At 45.9% G+C, this 27,461-nt stretch overlaps 1 protein-coding gene across 1 annotated transcript; it reads left to right on the top strand.

Moving 5' to 3' along the window:
* The first annotated feature begins 7,175 nt into the window (after positions 1-7,175).
* SLC2A10 (solute carrier family 2 member 10) lies at positions 7,176-25,917 on the top strand. Its single transcript, XM_083746239.1, has 5 exons — positions 7,176-7,930; positions 18,169-19,548; positions 22,385-22,507; positions 24,326-24,461; positions 25,541-25,917. Exons 1-5 carry the CDS (start codon positions 7,927-7,929, stop codon positions 25,638-25,640), a joined length of 1,743 nt encoding a protein of 580 aa, XP_083602365.1. The 5' UTR covers positions 7,176-7,926; the 3' UTR covers positions 25,641-25,917.
* The last annotated feature ends 1,544 nt before the right edge of the window (positions 25,918-27,461 follow it).

Below are 27,461 nucleotides of genomic sequence, written 5' to 3'. Positions count from 1 at the left end.
CTTCCCTCAAAACTGAATCTGCCAAGAACCTCTGAGCATAGGTCCATTTCCTTAATAAGATTCACAAATCAAGCAGCTGTGCTAGGTATAGGGCTGCCAAGCAACTCGTAACTACTAGGGTAATCAAGTCATCTTTATGCTTTTGTAGGGTTGACAGCTGACCAACTCTTGTGCCTGTAAAAAGGACTGCTCCTGAAAGAATAAGAAAATCCAGCTTGTTTTGCAGCTTAAAGATAAACACAATTACTGGCTAATGTCTACTCTTAGAAGGAGAGCGAAAGAGGCTGGCTGAAACCCTTATGATTTTGTTGATTTTGAAAGGTGGACTTTGATTATTTGAGGCCCATGGTTATGATGTACAAAGGAGAATAGGGCTCTTGTGCTTTTAAAAGCTGTGCAAAAGTAGGACTTGTTGGAGAGGGAGTCTGCAATGCAGAGATGAAAAAAGCTGCATCACTCCAAAAATTCCCTGCTCTACACAATTGTTAAAGCTACAAGGATCCTACCCCCTTGCCTTTCCCCCATTTCACTCTAGGGCAGGCTTCACCAACTTGGTGCCTTCTATAAGGTTACCAGATTGTTTTCAATGAATGGGGACACTTTTCAATTTCCTACTAAATAGATGGATTTTGTCAGGGGACTGATTTGTAAATCCGGACACTGTCCCCGGGAAACAGGGACGTCTGGTGACCTTAGCCTTCTAGCTGTTTTGTGCTGGCTGATGTGCTGGCTGACACTGACGGGAATTAAGAATCAAGCAGTCAAGTCAGAGTTGAGACAATGGAACATCATCCCCCCCCCAAAAAAAAGCAGTCTTACAATAACGAGAGGTTTTGAAGAGGATCAAAAGGAGCAATGTGACACAAAATGACGCAAGAATGTAAGTCATGAGCTCTTTCTGTTTCTGCAGGACCTCCTGTCCTTCTGCTTTGAAAGCAAGAGTCCCTAGGCCAGCCTCTCCCAACCTAGTGCCCCCTAGATGTTTCTGGACGTAAAGGTAAAGGGACCCCTAACCATTAGGTCCAGTTGTGGCCGACTCTGGGGTTGTGGCGCTCATCTCACTTTATTGGCCAAGGGAGCTGGCGTACAGCTTCCAGCTCATGTGACCAGCATGACTAAGCCGCTTCTGGCAAACCAGAGCAGTGCACGGAAACACCGTTTACCTTCCCGCCGGAGCGGTACCTATTTATCTACTTGCACTTTGACGTGCTTTTGAACTGCTAGGTTGGCAGGAGCAGGGACCAAGAAACGGGAGCTCACCCCGTTGTGGGGATTCAAACCACTGACCTTATGATCAGCAAGTCCTAGGCTCTGTGGTTTAACCCACAGCGCCACTCGTGTCCCGTTCCTGGACTACATCAACCCTGATCGTAGGCCATGGCAGCTGGAGCTGATGGTAGTTGTAGTTCAAAACATCCAGAAGGCACCAGGTTGAGGGATGCTGGTCTGCAAATACACCCAGAGTTGTATCATTTAACCCAGATGTGAAGAAACTTTGAGCCTACACACATTGCTGAACTAAAACTCCTAGCATCCCCGACCAAAGACCATGCATAATTTGCATTTCCTGATTTCTTTTGTGAATTTCTTCAAATTATTTTAACATTCTTTGGTGTCATCTTCACAGATTCAAACTATCATTTCTGCCCTTCAGCAGTTAAAGCTACTGGAAAGTGCACAGAACCTACGGTCAAACCCCTAAGTGCGGTCAAACCCCTAAGTGCCAATCACTATTAGCATAATGATTAACATCACTGAAGCAGTTGCTATGGTTACCAAACCCTTCCAGTCCCATTTCTGAATCCCTTTGAAAAACCACTCCCTTCAATCTTATTGGCCACCCTCAATGTATGAAGTCATTTTAGACCATTCAGAAGATGGTTGTCCCTCTCTAAATATACTCAGGATGCAAAAAACAATATTAAATAGCTCTTTTGAAATTGAAACTACAGGAGTTGAATGGGAAGCTAATCTTCATTTTGCAAAACATCTGGATAGCTTCTAACACTTTCAAATACATCTTGGATAATATGATTTTGAGAGAGAACAAAAGGAGCCGGTGATACCCACATTTCAGATCAAAAGAGAGAGATTTCAATCATATTTCCAAATATGCTGAATGAAAATATAATTATTTTTACCATCAACTTCAGGTGTTTAAAAACCATGAGATAAGCTCCCCCCACCACAGACTCTAAACATCAGAAAATGGGAAGAAATGTGCATTTGTTTGAACAAGTAAAACAACAGCCAAACAAGCTTCAAGAGCCCCTTTCTTGGAGATAAAGGTAAAGGTAAAGGTACCCCTGCCCGTACGGGCCAGTCTTGACAGACTCTGGGGTTGTGCGCCCATCTCACTTAAGAGGCCAGGGGCCAGCGCTGTCCGGAGACACTTCCGGGTCACGTGGCCAGCGTGACATCGCTGCTCTGGCGAGCCAGAGCCGCACACGGAAACGCCGTTTACCTTCCCGCTGGTAAGCGGTCCCTATTTATCTACTTGCACCCGGAGGTGCTTTCGAACTGCTAGGTTGGCAGGCGCTGGGACCGAGCAGCGGGAGCGCACCCCGCCGCAGGGATTCGAACCGCCGACCTTTTGATCGGCAAGTCCTAGGCGCTGAGGCTTTAACCCACAGCGCCACCTGCGTCCCTTTTCTTGGAGATAGGAGAGCTAATATTTCAAATACATAATTGGATGTTTGTACATCATTATCAGACGAATACTTTGATTCCAAACACACTTGAAAAACAGGCCTGGAAACTACAGAGGAGGTGGAATTATTCTGTCAACCTTCTGTGTATATGTATCTATATATCTATTTCATCTCCCGTTTGTTTATTCATCTTTCTGTGGATTTGTGTGTGCTTCCTCCGTAATCACTATAGATAGCAAACAGCATACAAAAACTGTTACAAGGGAAATCCAATTCTCGTTTATCCCTTAAGATAGATAGTGTCCTATGGGGCAGGAGAAAAACAATTTGTTTTGACACAAGCAGAAAGAAAGAGCCATAAGGATTTTTTCAGAACAGTTCACTGTGAAATGTTATCAAACATTACATCTGTGACAGGGTTGAGGAGTCTGTGGTACCCCACCCCATATTTTTTGCTGGTTTCCGACATCCATCAGCCCCAGCCAACATGGCCACCGGTTGGGGGATGATGGGAGTTGGGAGTATAGCAAAATTTGGAGAGGCACAGGTCCCTGGCCTATTTTACAGTATACAAATTAGCAACATCAGTTTAAAACAATCGATACAGGATATATGTATATAGAAAGGTTGCACAATGTTGCAAAGGGAATTCGTGCAAGGCCTAATACATAATTGCTCTTTATAAACAGCTACATATTTTCAGATTACAAATAAATTGTTATTGTTATTGATATTGTTATTATAGAGCATAAGTAACCACATCTACTTCCTATGTAGATACAGAATGTGAAGGGGGACAAACCTTTTGAGGGGGGAGAGAGAGAGAGAGAGAGAGAGAGAGAGAGAGAGAGAGAGAGAGAACTCTCCTGAAACAAGTTGAGGTTTGCCATAGTTCACAGATGGGGAACTTTTGGCCCTCTAGATTTTGTTGGACTCCAACTCTCATCAGCCCCTGCCAGCATGGCCAATGGTCAGAGATGATAGGAGTTGGCAGACAGCAATTTCTGTACACAGGAGAGTCAGTGTGGTGTAGTGGTTAAGAGCGGTAGTCTCGTAATCCTGGGGAACCAGGTTCGCGTCTCCGCTCCTCCACATGCAGCTGCTGGGTGACCTTGGGCCAGTCGCACATCTTTGAAGTCTCTCAGCCCCACTCACCTCACAGAGTGTTTGTTGTGGGGGAGGAAGGGAAAGGAGAATGTTAGCCGCTTTGAGACTCCTTAAAAGGGAGTGAAAGGCGGGATATCAAATCCAAACTCTTCTTCTTCTTCAGATTTACCATATTTTTTGGTCTATAAGACGCACCCGACCATAAGACGCACCTAGTTTTAGAGGAGGAGAACAAGAAAAAAATGTTCTCTCCCTCTCTTCTCAGCACCTTTCCAGCAAAGCGGGAGGAGAAATGGAAGGGGCTCCATTTCTCCTCCCGCTTCGCTGAAGGGGCGATGCACAGCTCTCCCTCTCTATTTACTTTTTAAGAATATTACTCAAATGAAAATTTTGGCAGCAACTCCAGGTTCCCAGCCATACCTGGAGATGCCTAGGATTGAACCTCTGGCCTTTTGCATTCAAGACAGATGCAGTACCACTAAGCTACTGTCACTCACACAATTCTGGTGGCCAGGTGAAAAGGGGGGCAGGGCTCCTATGTCTGTAACAGAAGACGTAGAAGAGGGAATTTCAGCTGTTTCCGTCATGCTGGCTAATACACCCTTTGCCACACAACTATTTAAGGATGCATGAGTGCAGACCTCTTTCCCCCCTCAACATCCTGTGTGCCACTCATAGCTAAGAGGAACCTAGGAAGTTGCCTTAAACAGGGTCACACCATTGGTCTATCTAAGGTAAAAAGGTAAAGGAACCCTGGACGGTTAAGTAAGTCCAATCAAATGCTACTATGGGGTTGTGGTGCTCATCTTGCTTTCAGGCTGAGGGAGCCGGCATTTGTCCACAGATAGCTTTCCGGGTCATGTGGCCAGCATGACTAAACCATAGCTGCCAACGTTTTTTAAGGGAAATTCCCTTATTCCAAATAGGATTCCCCGCAAGAAAAGGGAAACGTTGACAGCTATGGACTAAACCGCTTCTGGCACAACGGAACACCGTGACCAGAGTGCACAGAAACACCGTTTACCTTCCCACCGCAGTGGTACCTATTTATCTACTTGCACTGGCGTGCTTTCAAACAGCTAGGTTGGCAGGAGCTGGGACAGAGCAATGGGAGCTACCCCATCATAGGGATTTGAACCACCAACCTTCCGATTGGCAAGCCCAAGGGCCTCAGTGGTTTAGACCACAGCGCCGCCCGCATCTACAATGACTGGCAGTAGCTCTCCACAATTTCAGACAGGGAATCTTTCCCAACCTTACTTAGTAAAGGTAAAGGGACCCCTGATCTCGCTTTATTGGCCGAGGGAGCCGGCGTACAGCTTCCGGGTCATGTGGCCAGCATGACTAAGCCGCTTCTGGAGAACCAGAGCAGCGCACAGAAACGCCACACGGAAACACCGTTTACCTTCCCGCCAGAGTGGTATCTATTTATCTACTTGCACTTTGACATGCTTTCGAACTGCTAGGTGGGCAGGAGCTGGGACTGAGCAACGGGAGCTCACCCTGTCGTGGGGATTCGAACCGCCGAACTTCTGATCAGCAAGTCCTAGGCTCTGTGGTTTAACCCACAGCACCACCCACGTCCCACCAACCTTACTTAGAAATGCCAATAATTTACCCCAGGACCTTCTGCATGCAAAGCAGATGCTCTGCAATGGAGCTATGGGCCTTCCATTTTTTGATGTTGTTGTGCCAGATTTTTGAGCTTTTATTTGCTGCTGTCCATTGAGCCACGGCAGACTGCAGTTCAGATTTTAAAAAAATACGCAATGGAGATGCAATAATAGGACCATTTGCACAAGAAGTAGTTTGTTGTTTTAAGAGGGCTGCCTCAAGATGTGGAGGGCAGGGGGGTGGGCAATAAAATGGAAACAACCCCATTTCCCAACCCCCATTTTCCCCCAATTTGCTTCTGAAGTTTGAAGTTGGGCGGGTGAAATAGAAATATGGAAAAAGCTCCTGGGTTTTGTTTCCAGTTTTTCAGGTCCCTTGCCAGGCCTTCACATCTCAAGGGCTGGCTTAATACATTTTGGTGCCTGAGTTGGACAATACAAAGTACAGTATTACCTTGGGTTACATACACTCAGGTTACATACGCTTCAGGTTACAGACTCCGCTAACCCAGAAACAGTGCTTCAGGTTAAGAACTTTGCTTCAGGATGAGAACAGAAATCGTGCTCTGGTGGCACGGCAGCAGCAGGAGGCCCCATTAGCTAAAGTGGTGCTTCAGGTTAAGAACAGTTTCAGGTTAAGTACGGACCTCTGGAATGAATACGTACTTAACCTGAGGTACCACTGTACACCCCAGCCATAAAAAGTGAAACAAGAACTTTAAGATGCACTGATTGAAACATGTTCATTTGCTACTGTTGATAGTGCTCCAAATCCGCCGTCAATGGTATCACTGTTTTGCTTTGCCTTACAGCAAGGTTGGCAAAAGAACAGTGCAAAACCACAATGCTTGTTTGCTTCTCTTTAATACATTTAATCCAGTTGTTGCAATAGTGTCACATCACTTGACTCGATTTAATAGACAGTGACTTGCAGCAATTGCTTACTTGTGTGCTGATGTGATGGATTTTATTTTCTCTGTTACCTAACAGGTTTTGCATGTTGCCCCAAGGGGGAAATGATCTTCTTCTCCATGCTCAGAAATCTTCTTTACTAACCAAAACTAAGGGCTGGTTCACAAGGTATGTTCCCCCACACACCTGACCAAGCAACTTAATGCTTGTGCAAATAAACATATCCACGAACCAGTCAGCTGTGTAGATACAGGCACAATTTCCATGATCCACAATGGAGGGCTGTCTGGTTCAGTGGGAAGAGCACGTGGTTTCGGCATGTGGAAGGTCTCAGGTTCAGTCCAGAAATCCTGGATAACTGCTTCTGGCCAGTGTAGAGAATAGACAGCACCAATCACGACAGGCCAGTTGCCGGGAGACAGCTGGCAATAAATCACACCATTCAAGTTGTAGCGAACTCTTTATTAGCAAGAACACAATCTGCACAGTCTTGGTGGGGTGTCAGGCCTAATGAGCACAGCAATTCTTCTTCAGTAGGTCTTGCACCATGAATCAGCTGCAGAGACTGAAAAGTCCCCAACTCCCCACAGCTGTCTTAAGTCCCCTCCTTTCCAGGGCTTTTTTCAAGCAACCTGAGACTCTGCCTGCATGAAGTCAACCTCTGCTCTGCGCTTTGCATGCCTCTTCTGGTTATGGGAGTGCCAGGGGGAGGGAAGATTGTTGCAGTAGGAGGGGGTGACATCAATAACTCTTCACCAGCCAGACTCACCTCTGCCCCACAGATCCCCCCCCCCACTAAGCCCTGTTACCTCTTTAGTTTCCAACACCTCCTCTCACTTTTCTCCCTTGTCTCACCACCACTTCCTTGGCCCTGACCTTTCTTCCCTAGCTGGTTCCCCCAGTGCTGTAAGGCAACATCATAAGCCCCAGTGGCATTTCCCACTCCTGCAAGGATCGCCTTTCTCTGAAAACCCGACACGCGTTTACCCCATTCACACGTGTATGCAAAACTCCTTAGGCGTGAAAGAGCCCTGAGAGTGGGAGAGGACGAAGCTCGCAAAAGGAGAAGCCGAGCTTCGCGGTTTCCCTTTGCAGGCGGAGGCTGGAGCAACAGGGCAGAGAGGGCTCTTCCATCCCCGACGAGCTGCTCGCCAGCCTCGCCACTTGCAGGACAAACCCCCGTTTGCTCGAGAGGTTCCCCCTCCCGGCTGCAGTGGGCAGGGCTGGAGCAACGTGGCGCTGTTCGGCCCCGTCCACTAGGGAGAAGAAGAAGGGAAAAAACTTCGGAGTCCCGGAGACCCCGTAGGGGAACTTCAGCTTCTTCAGCCCCGATGGTCCGATCCTGCATCTTCCCCTCTTCCCAGAGCTGCGGTATTTCGGCGGGCGGCATATCCGTCGCTGCCCCGGCGTCCGAGCCGCGAGCTCCCGATCCGGCGATTCCTTGCAAGCGCGACGGAGCCGCCTCGCCGGCGGAGGAGCCTCTGGCGCCGGAACGCGGAATGCGCCTCCTTTCCAGGCTGCGACCGACGGCAGCCGAGCGCTAAACTGCTGCGCGTCTCCGGGCTTGGCTCCGGGATTTCTTTTTCGCCTGCTTGGTCAGGCCGGGAAGCAAACTTTCGAGCTGAACTCTCTCTCCCATCGCCATGGGTAAGTGCAAGATCCTCCCTGCTAGGGGACACAGAGTGGAGGGCAAAGGAGGCTGTTTTGTTTTTTCCTGGCTTGCTTCGTGGATGAAGGAGTGGAAAAGCACAGCAAACTTTTCCCACTCGACTGCTTAATTTAATATAGATATATAACAGGCCTAGCAGTTAGCTGTCTCCCTTAAGCATCTTCTTATTTTCCGTCCTATCTTCTCCCGACTCCACCCCCGTGGTGGATTAATACTGTCTATACAATGTGTATGTGGGTTTACAAGAACGCTTTAAAGAAAGATGCGCTTAGCAGAGGATTAGAAAATAATAACGGTGCTCCTCCTTCGACTTTCAGGTTTAGGGGTGAAAGGGGCTAAAAAGTAGCCAAGCATTCCACAGCTCAAAGAAAAAGCAGTCATAGTTTTCCTCGTTAGGTTGTAGTCCTTAGCTCTGAAAGTCGTGGCTTTTTAGAGTAAGTAGAGCTGTTCGACCTATGTATATTTATTTGGGAGTCTGCTCTGTTAAATTCAGAAGAACTTACTTCTGAGCAAGCATGCAAGTCCTGAACATTTTTACTTGAAAAGTTGTCCTGCTGAAGGTCATGGGCCTTACTTCCAAGTAAATATGAACAAGCAGGAGAAAGCCAATTTAATGGTACGTTCTTTGCAGAATTAAACAACTCTCTGATACTTGCCCAAGCAAAGTGAGGCCTCTGTTGTGCTTAGCATTCAGTCTGCATGTTTGTTTAGCAATGGAGTCCCTAAAAAGGATAGCGCCTTGCCTGCCTCCTTCTGGCAAATCCTGCAGCCAAGTTGATGTCAAACTATTGCTCTGCTTTCATTTGGACCACATGGGGGGGGGAGGGTGGTCTTGTCATCTGAGCAGCCAAGGACTTACTCTGGGGAGGCCACTTTGGTACTGCTAACAGAGCGGTTTGACTCCTGGAGGTGCACTCCATTGCATCTTCAGACAGACGGATGCCAACAACTTCTTGGAACATTGAAACCAGAATGAATTTTGGTGCATGCACTGATGGCGCCATTCTTTATTTCAAGTTGGTACATCAGTTTGAATCCCCTCTCCATGGCTGGAGGAAAATTCAAAATAGCATCCAGTATCTTTCTGGAAGTCCGGAAAGGTTGAGAGAGATGGGTGTGCATGTTCAGGACAGCATTCTGCATTTCAAGTGGAAAAAACCCAAAACAAAACCCAGATGCACCCACACCTGTTTTCAGGGGGAGTGGGGAGAGGAAATATTCAAAGCATGTTACATACTTCATTCCCAACTTACGGGGCAATCCTAAACATGTTTATTCAGAAGTAAGGCTCACAAAATTCAGTGGGACTTAGGGAGCTGTTGGTGGCCAGGTCTGGGGAGGCAGATCGCTGCACCTACCTGGACCCCCGACGCTGTTACAGGGTCAATGAAACCCAGGACAGCTCTTTCCAGACTTTTTCCTGTCTGCCAGCAATAAGGATCCTGCCTTATGCAGCACATCCACCCACTCACACATTCCGTAAGCAGGAGGAGGAGCTGTTTGCTAGCAGTGATGTGGAAAACTAACACAGGTCAGTAGAGCTGTTGGACGGGTGTACTTCTGCCCAATCCACACACACACCCCAAGCCCAGCACAAAGGGAGTTTGGTTTGTTCTGCCATACTTTAGGAATAGGATTGTGCACAGGGTTACATCCTTTCAGAAGGATTGCAATATTGGGGTTGGTTTTAGATTAGAGCTGAATCAAGAAATTGTGTGGAGATTTTATTCTGAACATTTTATTCTGTTCTGCTGTGTGTGCATGCAGAGAGAGAGAGGGTTGTACTTGCCACTCGCTCCCAGTTTTATGGGTAGGTTGGCTGTAAATCTCAGTACAGTGGTGCCTCTGGTTAAGAACTTAATTCGCTCCGGAGGTCCGTTCTTAACCTGAAACTGTTCTTAACCTTAGGTACCACTTTAGCTAATGGGGCCTCCCGCTGCTCCTGCACCGCTGCAGCACAATTTCTGTTCTCATCTTGAGGTAAAGTTCTTAACCCGAGGTACTACTTCCGGGTTACCGGAGACTGTAACCTGAATCGTTTGTAACCCGAATTGTTTGTAACCCAAGGTACCACTGTAGTCCTTAGAACAGTGATGGCCAAACTCGGCCCTCCAGCTGTTTTTGGACTACAACTCCCATCATCCCTAGCTAACAGGACCTGTAGTCCCCAAACATCTGGAGGGCCAGGTTTGGACTTGCCGATCAGAAGGTTGGCGGTTCCAATCCCCGCAACGGGGTGAGCTCCCGTTGTTCAGTCCCTGCTCCTGCCAACCTAGCAGTTTGAAAGCACATCAAAGTGCAAGTAGATAAATAGGTACCACTCTGGCGGGAAGGCAAACGGCGTTTCCGTGCGCTGCTCTGGTTCTCCAGAAGCGGCTTAGTCATGCTGGTCACATGACCTGGAAGCTGTATGCCAGCTCCATCGGCCAATAAAGCGACATGAGCACCGCAACCACAGAGTCGGACACGACTGGACCTAATGGTCAGGGGTCCCTTTACCTTACCTTAGAACAACTCTGAAATGCCAAAATAGATGGAAACTTCTGAGACAAGCATGTGCCCGTTTATAGTCCAGAAAAAGCAGGGCCAGCACTCTATAGCAGAGGCTGGTTTAGGGAAGCACAGCTGGTTTGCCCACTGTCATGGGACCAGCTGGGGAACCACCAAGGAAAGAATTCTCAGAGCCAGGGGATTGGTGGTGGGACAACAATGTGTGGTTAAAGGGAGAAGACTGGGAAAAGGAGGTGTAGGGGTCAGAAGCTGAAGAGGTAACAGGGCTCAATGAGCAGGAAAAGTCTGTGGCAAAGGGAAGTCCAGAAGCAGAAGCAAGAGAGGAGGGAAACCAAGAGGCAGAGAGGAGTCAGGTTGGTGAAGAAGCACAAGTATCTCAGCCTTCTGCTGCAACAAGCTTCTCCCCATCCCCCCACCCAATCTCCCAGAACCAGAAGATACATAAAGTGGGAGAAGCAAAGGCAGACATGCAGACAGTCTCAGATTGCTTGGGAATGACCTGGGAGAGCAGGAGACTTCAGCAGTTATGGGAAAGAGGGGGGCCCTCAGTCTCCACAACTGCCTCACAGGGGCAAGACCTACTGAAGAAGAGCTGCTGCATTCATTTGGCTGATCCTGAGCCAATCCTGTTTTTCTAAGAAAGAATTAATTTCACCTGCTCCATGTGATTTGCTGCTGGCTCGCTCCTGGCACCATCACTGGGCTCTGAGTCAAGAGGACGTTGTAGAAGGCACTGCAACAATGACGAACAGCAGAAGGCGAGAGGCAGGGGGCGCCGGATTTTGGCGTCACACGGGGCACCCCTGAAATTTTAAAGGCCAAAGTCTGCCAGTGTTTGTGGGCTTCCCCATAGGCATCTGCCTGGCCCCTGGATAGGACTTTGGTTTGATCCTCACGGTTTTATGGACTCCTGCCACAGACTTCATGGGGATCTTCACTATAGCTTGGCCAATTATCTCCCCAATCTCTCTTTCTCCCACTTTCCTCTTAATACACTGACTGATTTGTGAGTACCAGGCTGCATGTTAATCAAAGCTCACCAAACATTAGCAGCCAGTAAAGCAATGGGAATTAGAGGAGGATCTAATTGAATCAGCCACGGCATTCGCAGCAGCGCCGTATGTGCCTAATACAGTTTGCAGGTAGGAACTAATGAACCGTCCCAGTTTTCTGCAAAGCTCTTTTACTCTCCCTGAATAAATATTGCTTCTAATTGGCTACCTATAGACAAGAAATGTTTGCGGCAGCATAGGCAGCTGTACGGATGGCAGAATTTTTGCAGTGTTATGTCAGGAGGGGAATAACAAATAGAGGTAAGGCACTAAAAATAGCTTCATAAATGCAAATCTACTTATTTAACAACAACATAATAACATGAGATAACAGACTGTGCCAAATGTATTCAAGACTGTAACTATCGTTCCACCATGAGAAATGTTTTCAATATTATTTCCAAAATATTTGCACTCTTTTGGACAGCATATTGAAGACAAAGGGTATTATTGTTCTTAAAGAGATAAAAAACAACAACTTCCCAGCCTAAAGTCATTGAAAGGGTGAACACAGAATGAAACACAAGCTCTATGGACTGTAAAGTTACTCAAACAAGCTCTGACACAATAAAACCATCCACAAACATTCTGAAACCAATGAAGCAATTTCATCAGATGAACGACAGAGTTACACGTCAGGGAAAGCCTTCCTAAACAAATATGTCTTCAATGGACACCTAAACACCATCACGCTGGGCACCTGTCTGATTTCACCTGGTGATTGACTCCAGAGGGCTGGAGGTAAAGGTAAAGGTAAAGGTACCCCTGCCCCTAGGGGCCAGTCTTGACAGACTCTGGGGTTGTGCGCCCATCTCACTCAAGAGGCCAGGGGCCAGCGTTGTCCGGAGACACTTCCGGGTCACGTGGCCAGCGTGACATCACTGCTCTGGCGAGCCAGAGCCGCACACGGAAACGCCGTTTACCTTCCCGCTGGTAAGCGGTCCCTATTTATCTACTTGCACCCGGAGGTGCTTTCGAACTGCTAGGTTGGCAGGCGCTGGGACCGAGCAGCGGGAGCGCACCCCGCCGCAGGGATTCGAACCGCCGACCTTTCGATCGGCAAGTCCTAGGCGCTGAGGCTTTAACCCACAGTGCCACCTGCGTCCCAGAGGGCTGGAACTGCAACACTAAAAGCCCAGTTTCTAGTGCACCTGCTATGTGGCATATGATATTCTCAGCAATGCCTCTTCTGAGGAGTGCAGTTACTGGACAGGATAAGGCAGTCCCTTAGATATCCTGGGCTACTCCTAAATTGTTTTGGTCTTTAAATACTAAATGCACTAAAACCTTGAACTGCCCCAGTAACATATTGGCAGCCTGTGCAGCTCTTTTAGCAGAGATATTCTATGGTGTCCACGGGGTATTCCAGGCAGCAATCTAGCTGCAGCATTCCACAACAGCTGCAGCTTGCAGGTTAAGCCCAAGAGAAGCCCAACGTGGAGTGTGTTGCAGTAATCCAGGTTTGAGATTACCAATGCCAAGATCACAGTGGCCAAGCTATCTCGGCCCAGGAATGACTATAGCTGTCTTTCCAACTGAAGCTGGCAAAAGGCAGTCCTAGCCACTAAGACTACCTGTGTCTCAAGTGACAAAGATGAATCTAGGACATGGGTAAGCAAACTAAGGCACGGGGGGCGGATCCAGCCCTATTGCATTCTAAGCCTGGCCTGCGGATGGTCTGGGAATCAGTGTGTTTTTACATGAGTAGAATGTGTCCTTTTATTTAAAATGCATTTCTGGGTTATTTGTGGGGCATAGGAATTCGTTCCATTTTTTTCTTTCTTCAAAATATAGCCTGGCCCCCCACAAGGTCTGAGGGACAGTGAACTGGCCCCCTGCTGAAAAAGTTTGCTGACCCCTGATCTAGGAGCACCCCTGGTTCCTTCAGAACACCCAGACCCATTCCGTCAGAGAGTAAGCCTGCAATCTAGTGTACCAGAGCCCTTCTGGTTTCCATGGGACAAACCTATCAGCAAATAGGTATAAATGTAACTTTTAAGTGTTGTGCAAAAAAAGAGGAAAGCTTTGTTTTGCAGATTCTACCTGACATTGTAGCTTCTTTCAAAGAGTGGTATCTGATAGTGTACATCTGCTGAAGAATGGAATCCTACCATGGAATAGGAGAGGGAGGCAATATCTGGTGATTCACCCTTCGTTCTGCATTCTCTTGAATGCCCCCATCTGCTCCAGAGGGTTAGAGGACACCAGCAGACTGACACTGTTGGATCCTGCTCAATAGTAGTAGTTCAACAAACAAAAGAGCTGACACCAGGTACTGCATACCTGCTGTCTCAAAAGTGCACAGCGGTCCACATACCGCTGGCAATTACTTGGTTGGAGCAATGTGCCAAAAGTGCTTCAGCCATTGTAGTGTCATCAGTGATGGTGCAGTAATAATCTCTTTTAATGGTGCAGGTAATGGTTGGCAGTGTACTCCACCTTGACATAAGCTGCTGCTGCTATATATAGTGCGGTATATGGGTGCATTCTGCATGCTATCATAAGACTGTGCTGCCAGCAGCTTTCTGGGAGTCTTTGCCAGCTCCACCTGGGACCTTCTGCATGCCAGTGGCGTGTGGCTAGTGGACTAGTGGGACTAGGCTAGTCCCCTAAATGTTCCTGATAAATTAAGAGTATTAAGGTTATAAGGTTTTGAATAAACATACACAAATTTATTGATTGTTAACATAATAGACAGATGATTTAAGGATCTTGAAAATTGGATAATATGCAGAGAATAATATGTGTTGAAAAATCAGAGAGAGGAACTGAGGGAAGTCTCGGGGGGGAGGGTTCCTTTTGGGGGAGGGGGAGGGGAAAATGGGGGGGGGAATGAAAAGAAGATGATATGTTTCAATAATTTGTTATGTTGAAATTCTCAAAAAAAAAAAACTTTTTAAAAAGAGTATTAAAGTAATAAGACCTGGTGCCTCCTTCCCAAATCTTGGGAAGCGTCTGCCTGGCTTAGGGAGGGAGGTGTGATGCTCCAACCAAGAACCCTCCTGCCACCTTCCCCGACCCTGCCTGGCTTTGGGAAAGAGGCAGGAGGGCTCCTGTTATGTACTGAGTTGAATAGGATCCAAAAGGCAGCAGTCTGATTGGTCCTAGAACAATAGGGTCCAGAATGCAGCAGTCTGATTGGTCCTAGAACAATAGGATTCAGAATGCAGCAGTCTGATTGGTCCACAGGAGCCACCCAATCCAGCTCCAGGTGGAAGTGAATCCGCAACCAGATTGGCCTACAGGAGAATCCCGGAATTAGCCAATCGCATGGGGCCCTTTGTGTAAATAATGTATATAAAGCAGACATTCTGAGGGAACTTCCATTCCTCCTCACCACTATGAGCTGAATAAAGAGCATGAAATCCACTCTCGACTCCGAGAATATTTCAGCTCTATTATCATTTCAGATGCCTGGCACCTCCTTGCCAAAGACCTGGAAGCTTTTGCCCCACTTAGGGAGGGAGGCACGATGCTCATGCTCACAATGTCAGCCCCCCATCCCCATTGCCCTCGCAAGCAATGCTCCCTGACTGTTCCCATACAAAAAAATAAAATAAAATAAATCACCGCATGCTGCTGGCTACAGCCCTTCCCCAAACAGAGGCATGTGGTAGGCAGGACTCTTTTTTTATATATATAAATATTTATTAAAAGTTTTTAATTGCAATACAAATAAATAAAACACAATAATATATATCATAACACATTTTCTAGTCATCTTTGGACTTCCTCACGTCTTCCGTTTCTGCGTTCCCAATTATAGAAAATTTAATCCAGCAATTTATCACCTTGTTTGCATACTTACTAACTAGTTTTCCAATGTTACATCACACATTTTAAATAAATTTGTTTTATATCTTAAAAAATTTGGTTTAACCTCATCATTGTCTAATTAAATTTAACTTATCCTCATAATTCACCTCATCTGTTTTAATGGTGCCGAATTATTTATAATCTAGCATCCTGCTTAGCATTCAAACAATTTACAGTATTTTTGTAAATAAACCTTAAATTTCTTCCAGTCTTCTTCTACCGTCTCCTCTCCCAGGTCTCGGATTCTGCCAGTCATTTCAGCCAATTCCTTATAGCCTATCAGTTGCGTCTGCCATTCTTCCAGCGTGGGTAAATCTTGAGTTTTCCAGTACTTAGCGACGAGTATCCTTGCTGCTGTTGTTGCATACATAAAAAATGTTCGGTCCTTCCTTAGCACCTTCTGGCCGACAATGCCCAAAAGAAAGGCCTCTGGTTTCTTAGGGAAGGTATACTTAAATACCTTTTTCAGCTCATTATATATCATTTCCCAGAAAGCCTTCACTCTGGGGCAAGTCCACCAGAGGTGAAAGAATGTTCCTTCATTTTCTTTACATTTCCAACATTTGTTATCAGACAAATGGTATATTTTTGCAAGTTTAACTGGGGTCATGTACCATCTATATATCATTTTCATAACATTTTCTTTCAGAGCACTACATGCAGTGAAATTCAGCCCATTGGTCCACAACCTTTCCCAGTCCTCAAACATGATATTATACCCAATGTCCTGAGCCCACTTTATCATAGCTGATTTTACCATTTCATCTTGTGTATTCCATTTTAACAGCAAGTTATACATTCTTGAAAGTACCTTAGTCTTAGGCTCTAACAATTCCGATTCCAACTTCGATTTTTCCACCTGGAATCCTAACTTTTTGTGTGGTAGGCAGGACTCTTGTGTCTTTGTCACGGAAAAGGGTTTGAAATGTCCCTGATGAAACTAGCCATTAATGAGGCTCCTGTGCATTTGGGCAGGATTAGACATGGGATCATAGAACTGACGTCGTGTGCTGGAACGAAGCGTGGCAATGAGATGAGTTGATGCAGGAGGGTAAGCATGGCTAAGTGCCCAGAGGTCTGTTTTCAGCTTCATGGAGAATATAGCCAGTCATTTTGTTTACCTGAAAGAATTCCTAGCAGGTAGGAGGAAGTGACACAGATGTTTGCTGTTCTGTGTATTGAAAGCTGTAACAGTAACGCATACCCACAAAGACATATGTCGGACTCTCCTGGCTGGCAAGCAGCTGACAGCTGAAAGTGAGGCAGCAGAACTGAAACACCCTACAGGGGAATAGGACTGGCTGGTCTGGCTTTCATCACTGTCACCCAGAAGGTTTTGCATTTGCAAAAATAGTCTCGTGCTGTTCCCAGCATTTTTTAAAGTACAAGTTTGTGGCAGGGAAGAAGAGAGGGACTTGCATGGCTCTGAGAGTCATCTGGGTGAGACAGAAACATTTGCCACACAGAGATGGCTTCAAAATGTCTCCCTGTGGCAGCCATCTCCACATGTTAAGCGTTCATTGTGTGTCTCACTGTGTGTTCTAGGGATTTTCGCCAAGTTCATGTGATGAGCTGCTGAACGTCCACAGTTTGCTACATGGAGGCAGAATCCACAGACAGCAAGCCCAAAGCAGCTTCCACACATCACTCATTTTATGAATTAAGGCTTTTAGGAAAGAGGCAAAGGCTGTTCACTGTATGGCGGGGGCTTTTCAGACATGATGTTCCTAATATGTGACACACGTAGTCTCATTATTTTAAAAGCTTGCTTGTGCTAATAATATTTAGGAATGCTAATGCTTAGCATTTCTGTAGTGCTTTTGATAATGACATTGCATTCACATAGCACTTTGTGTAAGTTAATCTCTGCAACTCCTACAATAACCCTGTGAGGAAGTCCATATTTCATATATGGGCTGAAAGGCGGGAGCTCAGCTTAGACCAATCAGTGGCAGAGAAAATATTGAATCTGGACTTCCTGATTTACAGCTAAATCTGCCTATGCTATCACTGAATTTTTCCCTATTAAGAGATTTCTGCCTCCTGCACCTGCTTTAGCAAGGATGCTTCTGTCTGGATTAATTAACCTAATTAGATTTGTGTTAAATTGGTAATACAATTACTGTGTGTTGAAGTTCAATATTCAGTTTCATTTTCTTAGCTGGTCCCAATCCAGCTAAAGTTTACTACGACTCAGTGGCGTAGCGTGGGGGGTGCAGGGGGGCTGGCCGCACCGGGCGCAACATCTGGGGGTTAGGGAAATCCACGGGTTAGGGGGCGCAAATTACTTGCCTTGCCCCGGGTGCTGATAACCCACACTACGCCACTGCTACGACTTGATTGGAAACAATGGGACTGGTGTGGATTGATGCCTGGGAATCCCGTGTTTACTTTATGAAAAACAATTGGACCAATATTCCATTTTTAATGTGGTGGCTTTATTGGTGCTGTGCTAATTTTAAAAGCAGAAAAAATATCCTTCCAGGGGTCAGCAAAGCATGTTACTAATTACAGATTACAAGTTCAAATGGACTAACTGTGACTAAACAAACACTCTGTTGACTTATTAAGGAAGATAGCATCTTGTTTGCTAAAAGAACAGGGCACATGCTCATAAAGCGCTTGAGATACTAATTTTGTTTGTGCAGAGAGTGACTGAAGCTGTATATTGCTAGGCTTTAGTATATTGTTTGCTTAAGGAACAGGTCCGCACATTTGTTTGCACATGCAGATCTTAAAAGTTCTGTTTTATACACACACAGAGAGAGATTCCTATTTCCTGTAAAGGTGGATGAGAAACACCCTGAAACCTCATGAGTGCTCTTCTTTCTTTACAGGACATGCACTGCTGGTTCTCCTGTTATCTTCAACCGTCTCACTCCTTGGTGGGCTGATTTTTGGTTATGAACTTGGAATTATCTCAGGGGCCTTGCTGCAGCTACAAGTGGAGCTCCGTCTTAGCTGTTTTGAACGGGAAGTCCTTGTGAGTTCCCTGATCATTGGGGCTCTCTTGGCTTCTCTGGTTGGCGGGATCTTCATTGACCACCAGGGAAGACGCAAAGCAATATTGGCCAGCAATGCCATTCTGTTGTGCGGCAGTCTCGTCCTTACACTCTCCGGGTCGCTTGTTTGGCTGGTGTGCGGACGCGTGACCGTAGGCTTCGCCATCTCTTTATCCTCTATGGCGTGCTGCATATATGTCTCGGAAATGGTGGCTGCCCATCAACGAGGGGTGCTGGTTTCCCTCTACGAAGCTGGCATCACCGTGGGCATCTTACTTTCCTATGCCCTGAATTACGTCTTTGCGGACACAGCCGAGGGCTGGCGGTACATGTTTGGCTTGGCCATTGGCCCGGCAGTCGTTCAGTTCCTCAGCATCCTGTTCCTCCCAAAGAACTCTGTGAAGTTAAACGTTTGCTACAGTGAGACTAGCAAAAGCCTCATCCAGCAGCAAAAGAATGACGACGTCATGCTGCCACCAGGCTCTAGGGAGAAGAGTTACTCTTTTGTGGACCTTTTTCGCTCAAAGGATAACATGAGAAGCCGAACTCTGGTTGGCCTAGGATTGGTGCTCTTTCAGCAGTTCACGGGGCAGCCCAACATCCTTGGCTATGCTTCCACCATCTTCCGCTCAGTGGGCTTTCAGAGTGATTCCTCTGCTGTCCTGGCTTCCGTCGGCCTGGGGGTGATGAAGGTCATTGCGACTGTTGTTGCAATGGCTTTTGCAGATAAGGCTGGCAGAAGAGTGCTGCTGATGGCTGGCTGCATAGTGATGGCCTTTTCGGTGACTGCTATTGGCCTGACCAGCTGCTCTGTGTCATTAGAGATGGCCAAAGACTGTGAAACGCTCCCAGGTTCAAATGCCACTTCGTTCAGCTCTGCTCATCTCCCTGGAAAGTCAGTGTCCTCCCATCCAGCTGTGTCTTACTCCCTCCTGGCATCAGGTGGCAGTGATATGCAAATGGAATCGACTTCAGCCATCACGAGGCCTGTAGACTTGACCAGGACACTAGCCACCGACAGAAAAGGAGAGACGATGACAAACACTCCACACACCAGGCAGACCCATTTTCTCAATCAGTCCGATAAAGGGAAGGGACAAGATACCAGCTCATCTTTGGGCGATGCTCCTTCAAAGGAACACCTGCTTCTAAACTGGATCACACTGCTAAGTTTGATGGCTTTTGTGAGTGCATTCTCAATTGGATTTGGACCAAGTAAGTGAATTCCCTTTGCTTTCACATTCCTACCTAATTCAGCCCAGCCGTCTGCATGGACCTGACTGTGTGTGAATGTGTTTCTGCCTTGACCAAGCAGCTGTGGGCACTAAAATTGAATGAGTACAGTAAAAATAAAATATAAGGATTCCATAAATGTGTCTTGTTACTAAGCACCCCCTGAGCCTTTTACTTGCTTCCTGATATTTGCTCATAAGAGGGGTCACTCCTATGAGTTAACAGCAACCTTGTAAAAGAAAAATTGCAAGCTAGAAGCATTTCCTTCTTCCTTCTGCTTTCTTCTCCCCTACTACCCCGGTCACTCCATTGCCCATCTCCCGTAATCTTACTAGGTCTTCTTCCTTCACTGCTTTTTAAAACATTCGCCAGCTGGAATGTTTGGCTGGGAATGAACACCTAAGCCAGGCTTCCTCAACCTCAGCCCTCCAGATGTTTTGGGACTACAACTCCCATCATCCCTAGCTAGCAGGACCAGTGGTCAGGGATCATGGGAACTGTAGTCTCAAAACATCTGGAGGGCCGAGGTTGAGGAAGCCTGACCTAAGCTGACTCTTAACCATTACTCCTCATCTTCATTAACCACATAGGTGAAGCTGAAAGATGCCAAACATGGCTAGAGCTGGTTCATGAGGCACTTCATGGAAGCTGATCAGGTGAAGCAGGTATAGAGCACTCTGCAATCTGATTGGCTGTTGGGCTGGCAAAGCAGAGAGCTTTGTTTCTCCTTTGCCAGTTCAGTCAGCTGTGGAGTAAGTGGCTTAAGTTCCTCTCTGGCTAGTACAGAAGTCGATTGGGCTGGCAAAGCAGAGTGCTCAGTCCCTGTTTCATGAATCCCAGTAGCTCCCTTAGAGGGAATTCCATGCTGCACTCACCTGTGTGGAATCCCTGGCTACCAGTGGAACCAGGCAAATGGTTAAAGACAAGACGGTTGTAGGTGGAAACTAATGTAATCAAATGCTGCGCTGTGTGTAATTTTAGTGGTGTCCTCCCATTCTCACTCCCAGGATGAAGGGCAGTCAAGGAAGAGGGAAAAGGGAGTTTAAACAAAAATGCCACCCCTGGCAGCTTGCTGCAGTCTTGAGGGAGAAATACTAGGAGTGGCTCAGCCCTCTCTATGATCATTGGAGATGTCCATTGCTCCTTTTGAGCATGTGACGCTCCCTTGGACCATTGTTCCATTTAGCCGGCATTACCTACTCCAATATCTTGGGCAGATGCCATTTCCTGCTTTACTTGGAGTAGACAAGATCTTGGGCAGATCTTTCAACTGGAGCAGCTGGGGATTGAACTCTGAATCTTCTGCATCCAGAGTACATGCTCTACATTTGATATATGGGGCCATTTGTTTCCTTCAACGGTTGTGGTACCTAGGACTTCGCCCCCTTGTTTCTGAAATATTTCCTTCCACCTACAACGTTCCAGGAAGTAGCAGTTCCGGCAGAAACATATTTACATACCTAGTTAGGCAAACACCTGGAAATAATCCTTTCAAATACATATGCAAGAGTTTGGCAGGCGTGTTATTTATAATGCACATGTTCACATGTAAAGCTTTAGGCTGTTTTCAGTGGTGGTAGGCTGCTGTAACTCGCAAGGCGACCTGAATGCATTTTGTGTGGTTGCTCCAAGCACATTCACCATAACCTCAACAAACTGGTACACATGTTGGTCATTCAGCAGCCCTAGAAAAGGTGGGTCTAAATGGACATGGTCTTCATTTATCACTGTTTATAAAAGAGTTATTTCAAGAAAGGTGGAAGTTGAGATTGGCTGTTTTTCATTATTTGGATCTAGAAATACTACATTGGGGCAACCCAGTCAGATGGACAGGGTACAAATAATGGAATTACTACTACTACTACTAGATGTGGCTTATGCAATCCATATGCTTTTTCATAGCCTGCCCCAATATAAGACATGAGGGGCAAAACTAGATACAACCCAGAGACTGGATTGGAATTCGTCTTTGTCCTCCAATTCTGCATTTGTTTAACTGACTGATTTGTTTATTTTCCCTACTGATCACGAACTTGCCTAATAGCGGACCAATCTGATTTAGACATATGAAACTTCAGGAAACCTAGTAAGGTCAGAAAGTGGTTTGGAAGAATTATGACTTCCTTTTGTGTGGTGTATATACATATTTTTTCTTTGTCTCGTTAAAAAATGGATTTCTCAGTGCTTTCCCCCCTAGAAAAATAGGTGCCAGTACTCACCATGAAGTTGTTACAGGAAGTGCCACACTTTTTAACAACAACAAAGAATAGGTGCCAGTACTGCTTAACCTTGAGTACCCCTTGAAAAAAAGCACTGCCTGTATGTCCCAAAAGCAACAATCCTTCTTTCAAACTGTGTGGAACTACCATGTCTCTTGTTAATGCTTGGTATGTTGAGAATGAACCACAGTGAGCTTTGGCCTTATGTGATGTCCCCTCTCCTTAGACACAGCTGTGAGGAAGATATCAGAAGCTTTCACTTAAGATTTCACTTAGCTAAATTTAGTGTATCATCTGAACATAACAAACCATGGTTAATGTTAACTGGTTTATATGAAACAAGCCAAACTCAGACCAAAATTAATTTTAACCACAGTTTCTTGTGACATTTAAACGTAGTCATTGTCTTCATTCTGGTTATTTGAATCTTCTGTGTGTATTTGTTGCCCAGCCCAGCAAATCCTAACTTTCCATCTACATCCAAAGCTTTTCCCAAGTTGGTTCTCTGCTACATTTGTACAAAACCATGGCTTGGCGTTTTCTCTTTGGTTTCCCTCCATCTTCACCCTGTTCCTCTGCTTTCCTTTCTCCTGCCACAGTGACGTGGCTTGTTCTCAGTGAGATCTACCCTTGCAACATTCGAGGGAGAGCCTTTGCCTTCTGCAACAGCTTCAACTGGGCTGCCAATCTGCTGATCAGTCTCACATTCCTTGACCTCATTGGTATGTATGGCCATTGCTTGTGTTTGATATTCTTCACAGCAATTTGGTTCAGAGCAGGGCTGATTGCAGGTATGTGGTTAGGCTTGTATCCTGCTCCATCCTCAGTTTCTCCAGAATACATTACTAGACAGGTTAGAATGTTAAACTTATAGTGGGTGACCCAGGTTCAAATCTTTACTCCGCCATGTAGCTCACCTTGGGAAGAACAGTGGGGGAAGGAACCGTATGCTCCTTAGAGGGAGCTAAATATAAAAGAAGCTAAATATAAAAGAAATTATAATAATACAGTGGAACCTCTGAACTAGAATGACTCCTTTCTCAAACCTTTCGGCTCCCAAATGCCAAAAACCTGGAAGTAAGTGCTCCGGTTTTTGAAAGTTCCTTGGACAAAAACCTAGCTGTTGACTAATTGGAAGCTGCACCTTGGAATTCAAACGTAACGGAAGTTGAATGGTCTTCCAGAACAGATTATGTTCGAGTTCCAAGGTTCCACTGTAACAACGGCAAATGTCTGTCTGCTGAACTGCTGTGAAGGGAGAGAACCCATCTTGAATTCTGAACCAGGTGGATGGGATGCCGCCTGCTCTGGATGATGTTATTGTCAGGAGTTCAGCCTACACTCGAGTAGGACCCTGGCAGAGACACATGCCTGACTGGCATGTTCTCTCCCTCCTGGTCAATCATTTGGGAGCTTCAAAAGCTTTCTTCAGCCCGAACATCACAGCAACCAATGCCAGCCGACGCCAGCACACTTAGGGATCCGCAGAGTTTGCACATCATGTGTAACAGACCTCAGCAACTCAGCATTTTGGCTAATCTACTTTATTTACATATAAACACACACAGAGCACTGCAACATGGCTCCCCCCCCCCTCTCTCTAGCATCAGAGAAAAAACAAAGGACAATAGTCCCACTTCACGGAACACAGTAACACAAACATCCTGTCTCCGTCACTTCCCACTCTGTGGAGTCAAAACATATACTGTCATGTGAAAGACAACAATCCCATGACTGCAATCATGGAGCAGGAATTCTAACATCTACACTCCCCCTGAAGGAGCAGGTGCATAGCTTGAGGGTACTTTTGGATCCAGTATTGCTGCTTGAGGCCTAAGTGGCGTTGGTGGCAGGGAGTGGCCCAGCAGCACCCCTATCTGACAGAGAAAGTCTAACTTTACAGGCAGCTTGCAATTCTGAATGACCAAAACATCTATGTCAAGAGTTGACAAACTTTGTAGGCCCATGGGATTTATGATCTGTGGGCACTACCCCTCCAGGTCACTTGTCTCCCCCATTGCTCCCTGCACAAAGAGACAGTAAGAAAGAAAATGCACAGCATACACATACAGTTCCCTTTTCCAAGATATGTAGGTAAAAGTTGGATCTGGTGGAATTAATCTGAGCATTGAGAAGCACTTAGAGCTGAAAGAGGAAGCGGGAAAGAGTTTCAGTCTTTCAACTTCCTGCTTCAACTCTTAAGTACTTTTCAAGGAAGATTAAAATTAACTACCCTTCATTTCGCCTCACAGCCAAGGAGGCAGTGAATGGGAAGAGGGCTCAAAGATTTCATGGGCACCGTAGGAACACCATTGTGCCCACAGGCACTGCACTGGCAATCCCAGTTGAATTCTGTGAAAGATGAACATTATTTACCTACTGGACCAAATTCCTGCTTATGTCACTGTGCTTTGTCTTGACCCAACTGCATATTAATAAGGTAATGCACACCACTGTTCTGAGAATATTCCACCCTTCATTATGTCCAAGCAAAATTTCTGTCTTGCCACATGTTAATCGTGTTTTACTACTGCTTGCAGATGCCATAGGCTTATCGTGGATGTTCCTTCTCTATGGACTGGTGGGAGCAGTGGCTGTTCTGTTTGTTTACCTTTTTGTGCCCGAAACCAAAGGACAGACTCTAGAAGAAATAGACCAGCAGTTCTCAAAGAAACGGTAAGTCCTGAAGAGGCCCTTCCACCTGCCTTGCCCCACCCCCCTGGCCCTGGGACTCCTCATAAGGAAGCTGGTCCTGGAGAAAGAACTGTGAGGGGAGAGACTCCATCAGGCAAGGCCTCCTTCCACCTGCCTTGCCCCACCCTCTTGCCTCAGCTTCTCAATTTGTATTGTATTATTTTATATACTGTGGCTTGCCATTGTTTTATTGATTATAGTTTAGAAATTATTTATTGTAACTGTTGAGTGGATTTCTGTTTAACTTTTATATGTTATTATTATTATTTAATACTACAGTGGTACCTCGGGTTAAGTACTTAATTCGTTCCGGAGGTCCGTTCTTAACCTGAAACTGTTCTTAACCTGAAGCACCACTTTAGCTAATGGGGCCTTCTGCTGCTGCCATGCCGCCGGAGCACGATTTCTGTTCTCATCCTGAAGCAAAGTTATTAACCTGAAGCACTATTTCTGGGTTAGCGGAGTCTGTAACCTGAAGCGTATGTAACTTGAAGCGTATGTAACCTGAGGTACCACTGTATTCTAATGATAGTTGAATGTTACTTTTTTGATGTAGGTTGCCTATTTTAAAGTTATGTTTTATTATCACGTTTTTGTATTGCATTAGATTGTTATAAGATGCACATTTTTTGTTTCTTCAGCTTGTAAACCGCCTTGAGTATTGTAAAATAGAAAGACGGTATACAAATTAAAAATGATGGTGATGATGTTTGCTTGTTGCACAGCTTGCTCCACAATAGCAGTCAGTGCTAACACTGGTTTAGACCCAGGACTAGGCTATCAGTGGTTGTGGCTTCTAGTTGGCTGTGTTCTACCTCCATTGATGGAAGTTGTTTGGATACCATTTGCTGGGCACCATGAGCGGAAAGAGTCCGGTTGCAGTGAGGTCCTCTTTGTGGGCATCTGGTTGAGCATTTTGAAAACCAAGTGCTGAACTAAATGTGTCATTGGACCCTTATGCTCTTACAATCATTGCAAGACTCATTGAAATCATGTTGCTGGGAACATTTGGGGGATATGCGCATGAACCATCCGCACTGATCTCTTTCATTGTTTTGCAGGTTCCTGCAAAGGGGCACATTTGGGCAAAAATTGTGGAACAGAGGAGAAATCCGAGTGCGTGCTCATTACCAAAGAGTGGACCATCCTAGTGCCTCCTGAGAGATAAGGCAGGCATGTTGCCACTTGTGCAACTTTCTACACAGTTGGAAGTGTTATGAGGATTTGCCTGAAGCCAAGGGTCCTGGATCATTCCTTGAAAGTTCTGCGATTCATTTGGGTGACAGCACAGGGTTGCTGTTTTATGTGTTTTGTTGTGCATAGAACCTAGAAATGTTCATCCCTTGGTATCCTGGAGGAACTGTGGCTGATCTTCCCCCAGCAGTTTGAAAAGACTTTTATAAAAAAACACTGATAAATAAAGCATAAATTGGGATAACAGGACTCTTGCTGTGTCTCACTGTGAAATGACTGAATATCTTAAATCTTGATGCACCACCCTTTTATACTGAAATATATGGGTCTGTATTTAGTCTTGATAGAAATTAACACCAATTTGACTTCTAGTGCCTTAGAAAGAAAGAAAGAAAGAAAGAAAGAAAGAAAGAAAGAAAGAAAGAAAGAAAGAATGAATTTCAATTTTTCTCCAGCCTTTACAATTATGATTTGGATGGGAGCTGTTGCAAAGACCTTGTAAGGTTAGTGATGTTGAAGGATGCTTATATCTACTCAGCCTCACTAGCAAAGCCCTAGTCAGGCACTCTGTACCCAATAACATGCCCACTGAAACCTCCCTTCTTGATTCAGCAGGTGTTCCAGGAACACCTCCTTGCAAAACATGTGATTGGCATCAATCTAAAGGACCATTAAGCAGGTCCAGGTATCAATCAGGGTTTGTGACTTTGTGGAGGCAGTCCTTCATACATACATGGGGCCATGGGGGATTGTTGGTGCTGTGCATGCTGGCTATGTGTACACACACACACACACACACACACACACACACACGTGTGTTCTGTGGGCAAGGGCTTCCTACAAACACCATTTCATTCCAGAGTACGTAGGAACCAAACCTTTATCACGGTGGTGCACCTTCTTTGTGGAGCTTCCTCTCAACACATATGAGACAAGTGCAGTCTTTATCATCTTTGCAGAGCCTGTTGAAGACCTTCCTCTTCCAGCAAGCCTTTCAAGTGGATTTTTTTTTCCTGCATTGGACTAGAAAGCGTGTTTCTGTGTTGTGTTGATTCCCTCCCCCCCCCCCCGCTAATTGTTTCCCACGAAACATCCTGAAGTGATTAATAAAGTACATGAATAAATAAATATAGCCAAGTGTGTTCTCTGAAACCCTTCATGGGTGCAGTACTGCATGAACTGAACACTTGAATAGGGTCGGAACGGAATGCCCTTTGACTGAGGCCTCATTGAACTGCAGGTGCTTGATAGCTGCTCACCCCATCCAAGTCTGAGAAAGAGGCCTGGTTCTTTAAGGCAGGGACAAGTAAAAATGTTCAACCTGAATAAGCACATTCCACATTCCTTTGTAGGCAACTCTCCAGAGGCTGCCTGCAAGTGTTTGGTGGGGCCAGAAACAAAAGTGCATGTGTCTTCTAGAAAAAGAGGTGCCACAACTCACCACAAACCCCTCCCTTGTTCTCTTATAATGGCAATGGTACCCACCTGAGAGGTGCTGGAACTGAGTTCCAGCTTTTTTTGTAACCCTTGTACAGTAGCTTACACCAGTCATGCAAAAAATCAAGTTTCAAACACACCACATCTCTCTATCTGTCCTTCCAGGCAGGCAAGATGCATTCTAGTTCCATCCAGGCATAAGCACTCATAGAAGGCGTGACCTATGTAACTTTTTGTGTCCTGCAGAGAGTCCTGAGGGCCAAATGGAGAGGCCTGAATTTGGGCCACTGGGCCAAAGGTCCCCTACCCCTTGCTTCCAGGGTGGAATGGCGTAATAAGAGCTCTGGCCTT

Source organism: Podarcis gaigeae (genome assembly GCF_964106915.1).
Source record: "Podarcis gaigeae genome assembly, chromosome: 6".
NCBI classification, from domain to species: domain Eukaryota; kingdom Metazoa; phylum Chordata; class Lepidosauria; order Squamata; family Lacertidae; genus Podarcis; species Podarcis gaigeae.
Note: the sequence above shows the minus strand (reverse complement) of the source record. Positions and strands in the feature narration are given on the sequence as shown.